Source organism: Coccinella septempunctata, chromosome 1 (genome assembly GCF_907165205.1).
Source record: "Coccinella septempunctata chromosome 1, icCocSept1.1, whole genome shotgun sequence".
NCBI lineage: Eukaryota > Metazoa > Arthropoda > Insecta > Coleoptera > Coccinellidae > Coccinella > Coccinella septempunctata.
In genome coordinates this window covers 55,790,184-55,802,534 of record NC_058189.1, presented here as the reverse complement: position 1 = coordinate 55,802,534, position 12,351 = coordinate 55,790,184, and the positions used below count along the sequence as shown (strand labels likewise).

The 12,351-nt window shown below is 33.0% G+C and overlaps 3 protein-coding genes across 3 annotated transcripts; 2 read left to right on the top strand and 1 right to left on the bottom strand.

Moving 5' to 3' along the window:
- Positions 1-2,004: 2,004 nt before the first annotated feature.
- LOC123308374 (leukocyte receptor cluster member 8) lies at positions 2,005-7,028 on the top strand. Its single transcript, XM_044890997.1, has 6 exons — positions 2,005-2,208; positions 2,692-3,707; positions 4,873-5,392; positions 5,451-5,649; positions 5,800-6,007; positions 6,421-7,028. Exons 2-6 carry the CDS (start codon positions 2,701-2,703, stop codon positions 6,581-6,583), a joined length of 2,097 nt encoding a protein of 698 aa, XP_044746932.1. The 5' UTR covers positions 2,005-2,208; positions 2,692-2,700; the 3' UTR covers positions 6,584-7,028.
- A 507-nt stretch (positions 7,029-7,535) lies between these two features.
- Positions 7,536-8,676, top strand: LOC123308394 (mitochondrial import receptor subunit TOM20 homolog). The gene is made up of 2 exons (XM_044891019.1): positions 7,536-7,859; positions 7,914-8,676. The coding sequence occupies exons 1-2, from the start codon at positions 7,727-7,729 to the stop codon at positions 8,240-8,242; spliced, it is 462 nt and encodes a 153-aa protein (XP_044746954.1). The 5' UTR covers positions 7,536-7,726; the 3' UTR covers positions 8,243-8,676.
- Positions 8,677-8,840: 164 nt separating this feature from the next.
- On the bottom strand, positions 8,841-10,705 carry LOC123308401 (cofilin/actin-depolymerizing factor homolog). The gene is made up of 3 exons (XM_044891032.1): positions 10,548-10,705; positions 9,342-9,664; positions 8,841-9,159 (listed from the first exon to the last, which is right to left on the bottom strand). Exons 1-3 carry the CDS (start codon positions 10,548-10,550, stop codon positions 9,039-9,041), a joined length of 447 nt encoding a protein of 148 aa, XP_044746967.1. The 5' UTR covers positions 10,551-10,705; the 3' UTR covers positions 8,841-9,038.
- Positions 10,706-12,351: the final 1,646 nt, after the last annotated feature.

The following is a 12,351-nucleotide window of genomic DNA, read 5'->3' as shown; positions in this document are numbered from 1 at the left end:
TGCCCATTGCAGATTCCAGGGGCTTTTTGACCCGGAAAGCTAGCACCTGTATAGGGTCCCTTATCTGGGGTTACAGACGAAGATGAAGTGGAAAGCACCCTTCATTCATTCTTGAGTTGAGTAAGTTGAATATTAGTTAGTGATTAACCAAATAATGACTTTATAAAAATTCAAGGAAACAGCAGAGTGAAAAACCCGGACTTAGATATGTGACCACTGTGGTTAAGAAGAACCAACACTTCAGAGCAGCTAGACATCACCACCAGAGATGAAAAGAAAACTTTGACACGGAGAAGAGAACCTGACATTCAGAAGACATAAGGCTAGGACTTGGAGGAAATAGGGAGAATCTGACTTTGCCGAGTTACACGTACTAGAACATGAAATGTTGGATGGGAGAAGAACATAGGACTTCAGGGGAACAAGACGTCACTAGGGATAAGAAGAGAACCTGGGAAGAAAAAACAAGGAACTTGTGCCACACAAACAGAAGATCACAATCTTGAATAAGAAGACGGTTTGATGCTTAGTTTTAAATTAGAAATTGCATGTAGTTTAAACAAATTATGAGGTATTTTTTTTTTTTTTTTAAGGAAACCATGGAATGAAGGACCTGGACACACAGGATATCAGTACCAGGAATGAGACAGCACTGAACTACCAGGACAGCAAGAAGAGGACAAACCACAACAGAGCTTAATCCTTTTTATATACATATTGAATAAATTCACTCCCAGAATATGGTTTCTTTTCTTCTCAGTGAAATGGATACCATCAATTCAGTATATAACTCATACTCTGCAGTGATTTTATTCATTCTGTATGGATAAGTGAATGTTCCTCTTAGCGAGGAGTGAGAAAGCCGACTGCGAGGAGGGTATACCTCCCTTACGCTGATAGGCTCAAGTCTTGTGGTCCAAAAATTGATAAAATTGAAATGAAATTTTGATATTGTTTCTAGAAAATTGATTTCCCTTATACCTCAGAGGGGGCAGTAAGGAGAAATATGTAAAACTTTTGAAATAAATTACAAACTACACAAATTTTTGTGCTTGTACAATTTTTCCCTAATATCCTCAATACATAGCTTCCACTATTCAAAAGATAAATAAATTTATATTCGAATTATCATTTTTCTGCCATGTTACGAGAACTAGAATTCAATAGTAAGTCATAATACATCCTAACTAAAGATTAATTGAATAAGATTATAAAGCTATGTTATTGTATTATATTCTCAGAAAGAAAAGGAAATTTCATTAATGGTATATTATTGGCAAAGTTTTTGTGGCTATATTTCTTTTCAGTTTTCACTTTACTCCTACTTTACATTATTCAAAAAGTTCATGAGCGGAATTTCGAATCCCTTATATATTCCAAATAAGACTATCAAACTGAATCCCTATCGTTAAAAATATTATCCAAAGATCATGGATAACTATAATCTTTGGTGTTATCAAATAGTTTCGGTAGTCAGTCGGAAATAATTTTCATTAAACGTTGTTCCAAAGTTTTTGAGATTTTTTATGCCAAGTTCAACCGATTCATCTAACAGTAGACACAATTTTTTACCAAATTTACAGATTTACAATCAAACCTACTTTATTACCTTATAAACAGCACGAGTTAAAAATATTTCATTCATTAGCATTTGCGCATCAAATTTTAGTTTAGAAATGCATGGAAACATGAAAATATCAACAAAGAAAAAAGTAACAACTCTTTGATATTAATATTCACAGTCTTGAAATTTACTTCCAATTTACAAAATAGGCAACATTGATGCTGAACGAGCTGGTAGAATTCCCGCATTTGTCCGATAACTATGTTGAAATGGCAACGTTGAATACTTCTCTACCAGCTACCAGCATCTGACGTTTACTACCAGGGGCTGTTGTTATCTCCCTTTACACTAGTTCCCTCTCTCTCTTCAGTATTCCTCGATGCGTACAACGGCAAAACCACGTGAAGCCCTGTCCATGTATTATTAGGTCTATGGGTTCAAGTGAAAATCTGAAACAGCAAAATAGATGTTAAAATCATTATGGAAGTTTATTAACACTCTTTGTTACTTATTATTAGTTATCAATTAAGTGACGTGAACTTTCCAAAACTTCAACGTTCAAAAAGTGTTACTTTGGTGAAGTGAAAAATATTCTTATTGTTTATTTCCTTAGGTTCATTTGGCGAACAAGAACAGTTCGTGTGGTAAGTAGAAAATGGCGTCAAATCAAACATTGATGTTTAAAACTAATTTTTGGGCATCACGAAAACAAATTATATTCAACTGACAGATTCCAGCGTTTTCATCAGTTCAAGTTTTCAATTATTTCAAGCTAAACTGTTATATTTGTAAATGATCGGTTCTCTGAATTTTTATTGAAAGGTTCTTGTTAGTTAAGCTTGATTTAACATTGGAATTATTACTTTTTCTCCATATAGATTGTTGATTTTATTTCCTTACGTATGTGAGATTTTTACTGTATTAGATTTTAGCATTTAGATATCAAGTTCCTCTTCTCCTTTGAGCTTGAAGTTCATCTTTTCTCATTCAGTGGGAAAGAAATTTAGTTACCTTCTGATACTGTTATTGAATTGAGTTGTGGGTTGATATAAAGTGGATTTTAATCGTTAGAAATTTAATTTTTTTGTAAGTGAAGGTTTTAGAACAAAATTTTTATTTAATTTTAGAAATCCAGGATGTCTGAAGGTACTCCAATGGCAGAAACTTCCAACTCAGAAACCAGCGTTGCACAAGCTAATCTTCTTCAGCAAGCTCAACAGAACTGGATGTTTTATCAGCAATATAATCATCTTGCATCACAGCAATATGCATCTGATTATTACCAATATTGGTCTCAAATGGGTGCTAATCCATATGTTTATCCACAAATAATGACCATGAAAAAGGACGACATCCCCATAAATCCACCTTTGCCAAAAGGACCCCCACCCCCTGTGTCACAACCTCTTTCTGTACGGCCACCCCCATTAAATTCACCCAAACAGTTTGGTAACATAAGGTTCAATATTAACGGTAAACGTCTATTAGCACCAAGTACATTTCAACAAAACACATCGTTAACTAGCGGCGCGGCGAAAAAAAAACGTAAACGCAATAGGAACAATCAACAGCAACAGCAGCAACTACAACAATATAATTTTAACAGTTCTGACAGTAATCTACCCCCTTTGCCACCTCCAGAATCTAACGTCCCTAAGCCAGAACCTCCACCAGAATTGCCCCCTGATCCCCCAACACCCCTAGCAACAGTACCCGATGAAAATGATAAAAATTCAGCCCAAAATGAGGTAGTGAATAATGTAAGTAATGACCCAACAGCTGAATGGTCTGAAAGTTTGAAGAAATATGTTAGTGATAGCTATGCAAAATGCAAAACTGTAATTGATAAAAATCAAGTAGAAATAATATTGAAAGGAAAAATCACTCATGCCATCAACACAGGGCAAATGAATAAAGATTGGAGCAAAGAGCCACTTCCAAGTATACACAGTGAAAGATTGACCCTTGTACCAAAACCTGTCCCACAAAAAGTATTGTCTTCGTCAGTCGGAGCTAGGCTAGGAAGGAGAGCTTCTACCTTAAGAGGAAAGAGTAAATCGAGTTCTAGATCTCGTTCTAGGTCTAAATCTCCTTACACCAGAAAATCCAGGTCTAGGAGTCCTAAATGGCGAAGATCATCTAGGTAATTTCATTATGTTTATTATACTTTTTCGACATTGTTCAAATTTACTTCTAATGTGTTTGGTTTTGGTTTACTTTTTGGTTGATTCAAAGATATTTTTTCAATAGAGGTCTTTGTCTGCTGAGTATTTTATAAAGATTAGTTGAAATTCGAAGAGGAATTTCTGAATTCCAGGAGAGAATGAAATAGATTGATCGATAATTTAAGTATGGACTCTCCACTGAAATTTAAGCCTCATCACAGGTTTTATTGATTATTTTTTTATAGATGAACCTCTATAAGGAATAAAATGGTTTTAATGTGAATTTGTGGAAAGCAGCTATGATTTTTCGAAATTTTCCTTGTTATGTGTCAAATTATGACATTTGGATGTTAGTTTATTGTAATTTTCAATGAATTCGTGTGATTTCCCCAAACAGAATTCAAGGAATTGGAATTTTAAGTTAATTTATAGGGAAAATGCAAACAATTGATTAATTTTGAATGAAAAGAGAACTGAATAATTTGGAGGATAGGTCATGTTACTTTGGGTTAAGCGCCGAATATTCCATGAGAATATTATGATGAAATGTTCGATTAATTATAACTCTCGAATTAAAAGTTTGCGGAGATTGAGACATGTCCCAATGGATTTCTATCCCCCTACTCTATGAAAGAAAAATTCAGCAGAAAAAGTTGAGGAGGGTACAATGTCTAATTAGAGATAGCACATTCAAAAAAAATTTCAGAAAATAATACCCTCAGTTAGGATGTCCGTATGCGCCGTTTCATTAAACGAAGATTAAATTCTTGAACCATCTTTAATAGAAATTATATGCTTTGACTTGGTTTAAGGAGGTTGTAAGCCTGATTACTTTGAAATTAATATGATTTGATTCTTCATAGCTAATTCTATCTATAAAAAATAATCATCAACATCTCTAATGGGAAATAAAATGCACTTCTACCCAAGTATGTTTTATTATAATTAAACCACAAAATGGGAAACACAGATAAACATCTGTTGTTTAAACATACGTTGCACATTTCCGACATGTAGAATTCAATTTTTCTTTGCAAAAAATCGATCGAACCTTAATTTCTTTATCATGGAAAAACACTTAAAAGCATATTTTCAAACTGAAAATAATGAAATCATTTGTTGAAGTTGTGTTTCTCTTTGTAGTAGCTCGAGTTTGGATGATGATGTAAAGAAAACAAAATCACCTCCTAAAAACAGAGGGAAGTTAGCAGATAGACTAGGACCTTCGAAAAAAATCACAGCCAAGCAATTAAAGAAAGCTAAGGCTAAAGAGAAAAAAGCCTTATTTTTATCAAATTTCAATTCTGGTTTGGAAGAAAACAAAGAAGTTTTGAATAAAAGAGCAGAACGTTTCAATAATTCACGCAATGAAAAAGTACATTTGCACAACCTTTCACCAGTAACAAAAAGCCAAGTGATGGTTATCGACAAGTTTTCTGATGATACTAGTGCAGACTTCGACTGGGAGCAAATTCACGTGGTGGGCACTTGTCAAGATTTGGAAAAATCTTTTCTGCGTCTTACTAAGGCCCCAGAAGCTTGCGATGTGCGACCTGTTCAAGTACTCAGGTTATCTTTGCAAAACGTGAAAGACCGGTGGCTCAAAAAGCAAGATTACTTCTATACCTGTGATCAGCTGAAGTCCATTAGACAGGATTTAACGGTAAGTTGAAGAAATTTGATGGATATTGATCAGTTATTTATAATTGTTTTTATTTCAGGTACAAGGAGTCAGAAATGAATTCACTGTTGAAGTATATGAAACTCATGCTAGAATTGCTTTAGAAAAGGGGGATCATGAAGAATTTAATCAATGTCAAACACAGCTAAAGATGCTGTATGGAGATGTAGGGGGTGCTAATAGAAATGAATTCACTGCTTATAGGATACTCTACTATATATTCACCAAGAACAATTTGGGTAATATTTCACTTAGAGCCATATTTATTACTGGATGTCTCTTCAAAAATTAATGAACAAATCATCATCTTTGTTGGGACAACCAATAAAAAAATCATTCTTTTTTTTAGTACAGAATAATCTTTATAAATTCCAATCTTTTATTTTCAGATCTGATGACTATACTGAAAACACTCTCTTTAGAAGAGAAAAAAGATAAATGTATAAGTTTTGCTTTGAAATTGAGGTCGGCTTGGGGACTTGGTAATTTCCACAGGTTTTTTAAACTCTACATAGGGGCGCCACTTATGTCAGGCTTTCTTGTAGATTGGTTTATAGAGCGCGAGCGTAAAGACTATTTAAAAAGTATGATCAAAAGGTAAGTTTCAAATTTTTTTAATCTCAATATGAAGGTTTGTATTATTTATGATAGGCTCCAGATTGAAGCCCTTAAATCCTTATTTATATATTTCATTTCAATGTCATTTTGATGTAAGTATTTATAATTGTTATTTTTTTTGTGGTAAGTATTGTTTAGGACAACTGCTGAGAGGGCAAAGGTGAAATGCGTATTGCCAGTTGGATTTGTCTTCCATTTTGGTGTATTATGTTTTATTTTTTTTGCTTGAAACATATTTAACTCAAGCGCACAAATCACAAATCAAAGAAGAAAGACCTGGGAGCAATTATTATAAAAAATTATTTTGAGAAAAAATATGTCTATCATTTGGTGCTATAAATTTTAATGAAATATTATTGTGTTTTCTCATACTAATAATTTTTTATGTTTAGCTACCGTCAAAGCATCCCACTCACTTTTCTGTCCGAAGAGTTGGCGTTCAAAACCGGGGAAGACTGCTTAAAGTTTCTTGAGCCTTTTGGTTTGACTTTCACCGATGATACAAAAAATTTTATCGATTGTAAAATCAGTATGTCTGCGTTGCCCAATATATGAAAGCAGATTCGATTTCGATGTGCTGTGATCTTAATGGAAGAAGATGGATTGCTGCTTGTTGTGTTTCTGAGTTGGGATTCTTTATAAGGACACTTCGGCTGAATGGATCACTTCGTATTAAATAGTTGGGATCAATTGAGACGCGTGGATTTTTCTCGTTTAATTTCTGTTTGAAGTCCAGGTTGGAAAGATCAATCTTGCTTGGATGAATTCTCGTCTTCCAATCATAATCTCCTATCAATATTGAATTGGAATAATCAAAATCCTTCCACTACTTCCAGAGGTAACTTCATATACCATATTTCCTAGTGGCTGCAATGTTGAATGTCATTGGCATATTTCAAGAACTTATGGTACTTCAACATTGCTGTTTTGTTATTTGTATATTTTGTACATACAAGCATAAATTATAAAATAAGTTATAAATACAAGAATTAAGTTTAAATTTTTGTTTTAATTTCCTGTACTAATAATTGATTTTTGGTGGCAGTTTTCAACTTATTGGCAGAAAACGGAAAAAGGGTTCGATCTTGAAACACAGAATTTTGATCAGAATTTTTTTGTTACATGAAAATATCGAACTCTAACGATAATTCATTAAGAACAATTCAAGCAGGTAAGGAATTATATCTAATTGAAATCAAGTTTGAAGTCTTTTACAAATGCATTAAAAATTAAACAGTACATTTCACTCGCGGACAAAATGATTTCACTACATAACGTGATTTTGTTCAGATCATTTTATTATATTGAGTGTATTATGAGATGCAGAATTATTAGCGAGAAATCAAGAGTTATAAAAAATCTGCCTTAATGGGGCATCCACCTTTTTGCTCTAAATAATTATATCAATATAAATCCATCGTATCGATATTAAAATGATCATAGGCGTTTCATTTTTCAACAAATGATGAAAAACTGTCATTATTTTTCTTATTTAATTATTCCTTATGAAATTTTAAAATTATAAATTCAAGTGGTACGAATGCAGAAATTTATACGCGTTAGGTTTTCATAACTGTCGATGACTGTCATTGTCAGTCCAGTTCTTATCGCCTCGCTTTCTCCAGCGAATTAAACTAACCAATATTTGGTTAGTTTTTACGTTAGCGTTGTAGGTGGAATTCAATAAAATTGGTTGAAATGGATATGATATCTCCAAAAGCAGCTATTGGCATTGCAGCTGGAGTATGTGGAACATTGTTTTTAGGCTATTGTATTTATTTTGATCAGAAAAGACACAGTGACCCTGATTTCAAGAAAAAGTTACGTGAACGTAAGTATATTGAAGTCAGTATCAAACTTGAGGAAAAATTTCATGAAATTTCAGGAAGGCGTTTGAAAAAAGCTGTGACAGGAGGGGGAAAACCATCTAATACAGTTTTTCCAGATATGAAAGATCATGAAGCTGTACAAAAGTTCTTCCTTCAAGAAATACAGCTAGGAGAAGAATTACTGGCTGCAGGAGATCTTGAAAACGGCGTGGACCATCTAGGTAACGCTGTGGCTGTTTGTGGACAACCCAATGATTTGTTACAAGTCTTACAACAGACGTTACAACCCCAAGTGTTCCACTTATTAGTTCAAAGATTGCCTGCTGTAGCACCACGATTAATGAAAGCACAAACTAATTCTATGCAAGAAGATGATGTGGAGTGAAACCAATAAAGATTGAAGTAGTAACATCTGTTAATGCTGAATTATTTGTGATGTTTTTCTCCAATGAAACAAATTTGTAGTTTATTTTTGGTTACTCTAGAAATATAAGTTTCTATGTTTTTGATCTTTATCAACTTTTCAATGGGTTTCTTCATAGGGTGGTTCACAATGGTTGTGAACCACTCTACAAACAAACCTAATATTGATGTTTCATCAATCAACGATGAAATTCGTTGACTTATTGTTCGAAGTTTCGATAGAAAAACACCAATGGTAACTTTTCAAATTTCGCCTACATTATATTATCTTTTAGGTGATCTCACATTGAATATGAGTGAAACTTTGTTGAATACTTGGATGTTGTTATTATAAAACCCCATCTGTAATCATTTCCAAAACACATGTCTCAAACTGAATATACTACTTTTGATGGAGATGTCTATTTATTAACTTATGGATTATTTTGCTTCTCTTTAAAATCATTCAATTAGGTTTACAGGACATTGTCATTTAACCAGGATAGTTAAATCTAGTGAATTAGAGTTTCATGGTGAGCAGGTGAAAATGAAACTTTAATGGTTTAATAATCATAATACAGTTTGACATTTAAATTTTATTTAATACTGAAAAATCATATAAAGGGATGTTACAGTTTTGAAAATGATAGTAATCCAATGAAACGGATAGAACTCAGTTTGAAAATGAAGCTTTATTAAATATCCAAATACTTATAAATATATAACACCTTGGTAGGTAGGTGCGTGAGTAGACAGTCGTAGCAAAAGATTTAATCAATCTACTGACGATCGGTGGATCTCAGTTTTTCTTCCACAGCTTCTTGGCTAGCCTCTGATAATTCTGTGGCTTGAATACATTTTTGTACTCCTACTAACGATTTCTTAAGGGCTTCGAATGAGCTGAAAAAAAAAAAGGTCAATAGAGCATACATCAATTTTTCAATTAAAAAGGTCTTCAAATATGAATCAAAGGACTTGCAGAATCATTATGGTGGCGGCAATGAATTAACTTGTCACATAGTTCCATGTACTAGAAATGAAATAACATCGGCAGAGAAATTTGTCAATATAAGAGTATTTACCTAGAGTATAACATCTTCTTCTTGACTTTAGCTGTTTCAGGACACCAGGAGATCAAAAACAACTTTTGTTTTTTGGAAGATTCGGAGGTACCTTGGCATTGGTGCATATATTCAAAGTCGAAAAGACCATAGCGGCATTCACCTTCACCCCCAGCTTGTAGATGTGTGAGGAAGTCTTCATAGGAATCATTCCTAGCACCAATCTTTTCCACATCAATTTGAGTGTCATTTTTGATGTGGAAAATTACGTAGCGATGTTTCTTATCCTTTTTGATTTCCTCATAAGTGATTTTGCATGCGTCAGATACCGTTACTCCCGACGCCTGGAAGAAATTGAATTATTAGATACTGACAAAAAAACGTAATCCATGTAGGAAACACCTTTAATGAGGTACGACTCCAAACGCTATTTTCTTCTTGAAATTAATAAGTATTTCAACTTGAATAATTATCTGAAATAATTCGCGACAAATTTGGTAACATACGTGTGACAAAAATTTGATTGTGTGAGGTATGAATTGATAAAGAAGAATTTGGAAAAACGAAATTTTTCTTTCTGAACTAGCTGAAATGATTTTTTTGGAAAAAAATAGGTAAAAAACGTAATTTGTCGGGCACCGCCAAATATAGAAGCCAAGAATACTTAATTCTATTTATAAACTCACAGGAGATCTTTATAGATTCACTGAATTCATAGTGAAAAATAATGATAATTCGGCTTTAAAAAAATTCAATATCGAAACTCTGCAAGAATAACGTCTTGGGGGAGAAAGGAGAACAAAACAAGGATGACAAGAATATATCGATATGAATTTCCAATTGGAGATTATATCAATATGAATTCCTAATCAAAGAATGAGTCATGAGATTGAATGATCAGATAAAATCCAGCCCTCAACAATTTAAATATTCAATAAAAACAATGTTCTTAATATTATAAAAAAATAAGTACAAAAAGGACCAAACTGCACTTGACCCCATATTGCCAAGCGATTTAGAATTTCTCCTATTCATTCAATAATCGGTAGAAAATATCTGCGGCCGACTTTTCTACATGTTGAAATTTCAGCCTTTTGCGGTAATATTTCGGCAAATGAGTATGCATATCAATATGGCTGCCGGTTTAAGGATTGACATGTCAAAATTGAAAAGAAAATTGTATTTACAATATGAATGCAATAGAAAATTACAAAAACATGTACTCACCATGTTTAATTATTTCGAGATTACTTAATTTAACAAATTATCTTAGAAGAAACACTGCAACAAACAGTTTGGGTGTTGGAACTTACAATAACGTTACGCACCGGACACCGAACAAGCGACAAGAGCAGACGTCGACTAGTTTTCTATCAGAACTGATAATACGCATGCGTTGTGTGAAATGATTGAATGCAAAATATTTTTCCGTAATTAATGAATTCGCAAACGAGCTGAAATAATCAAATAACACCTATCACATGCATTCATTTTTATTTTTTAATACATTGTTTTCGAGAGGTACTGTCAAAACAAATATCAATGTTTGTTTTGACTCGGAAAATATTCATTTAATTATTTGAAGTCGAAAATAATTTGTTAATCATAAAATTGAAGATACTCATCGATTACCATGTATATTTCACACCTGATCCTTTGAAGGGAAATTCCCCTAAAATGGCATAGTTCAGAATTTTCGCCATTTATCTCTGCGGTTTTTGAATTTTGAAGAGAAAGCAGAATAATGAGTCACACATTTCAGCCAATACTGACGCTCCATTCCTCAAATGCCCATAAATGGTCAAACTGAATTCATTTCAAAATGGTGGCGAAAACTGAGGTTAGCGGCACGCCCCTTTATTGATTTTTGAAACTCAATTTTGGTCAGTAGATGAATAATAAGTATTTTCTTTCATTTCAATTCAATGGGGAGCATTTTCAATGAGTAAAATATAGACTTTACATATGTCGGTTATTCCCAACCGTAGAATTCTCATTTGAATAAGAGGATTGGGTGTGAAGTGTAGGTATAGATTCGACATTCGACTGCTTTATAAATTCGAATTTCGTTTAACAACTTCGTCTCTTATTGACGGGAATAAAATAAGATACCAAAACAATAACAAGGAAAAAATTTCCTACATAAACGAAATTCTGTACATCTCCTCGTATACAGGTGTGTCGGAAGATAGACAAACTCTGTATTTATTTTTATGTATGTAAAAAATTCCTATCAACAACCTCATAAAATATGCATCCCCTCTGAGAAACTTAGGTGTCGGAAATATGGATTTACTTAGATTGAAATATGAGATATTATACATTGTAAGTCTGTGTAGGTTAATTGGTGTTACATTCGAAGTTTATATTTTTGAAATTCGTTGATCAGTGGCGTAGTTACTTATAACAACATGTTGTTATAAGATCACACTTTTAGATATTTCGAGATACTTGAGGAAAACTGATAAAGTGTATATAAGATTAACTATTAGATATGCGAATAATAGAGTTTACAGTATTTCTGTATATGATGATATTTTGAGTAATGTTAATTGCAACATATACATGTCAACATATATTTTTCCGTATGCGCGCACCAACACAGGATCCTTCAACTCCCTCAGCTCAATGAAAAGAAATAAATCTGAATACGAAGGGTGTCGGTCGTAATCTAAGTCATCCTGTAGAATTAATTCTTATTTAAATTTAACATACACTTATTTAGATGCAATTATTTTTAGAAAAACTTCGAACTATTTTTTCTGCTCACCATTATTTTCTTAGATGTAGTCAATATATACCTACCATGTACTATTATTGAACGTATATCGACTTGTAAATAGGTTTCATCCAGTCCCGAAATAATTTCAGAAGTACAGGCTGGCTGCGATGAAAAAATCAATTGTTTTGAAATGATTTTTTATACATATAAGTTTTCAATAATTCAAAACGGAAATAAAATAATTTATGGTTTTTTCAGTACACCTCCCTATATAAATATACTTACTATTTAGTTTTTACCTAGTCTCTC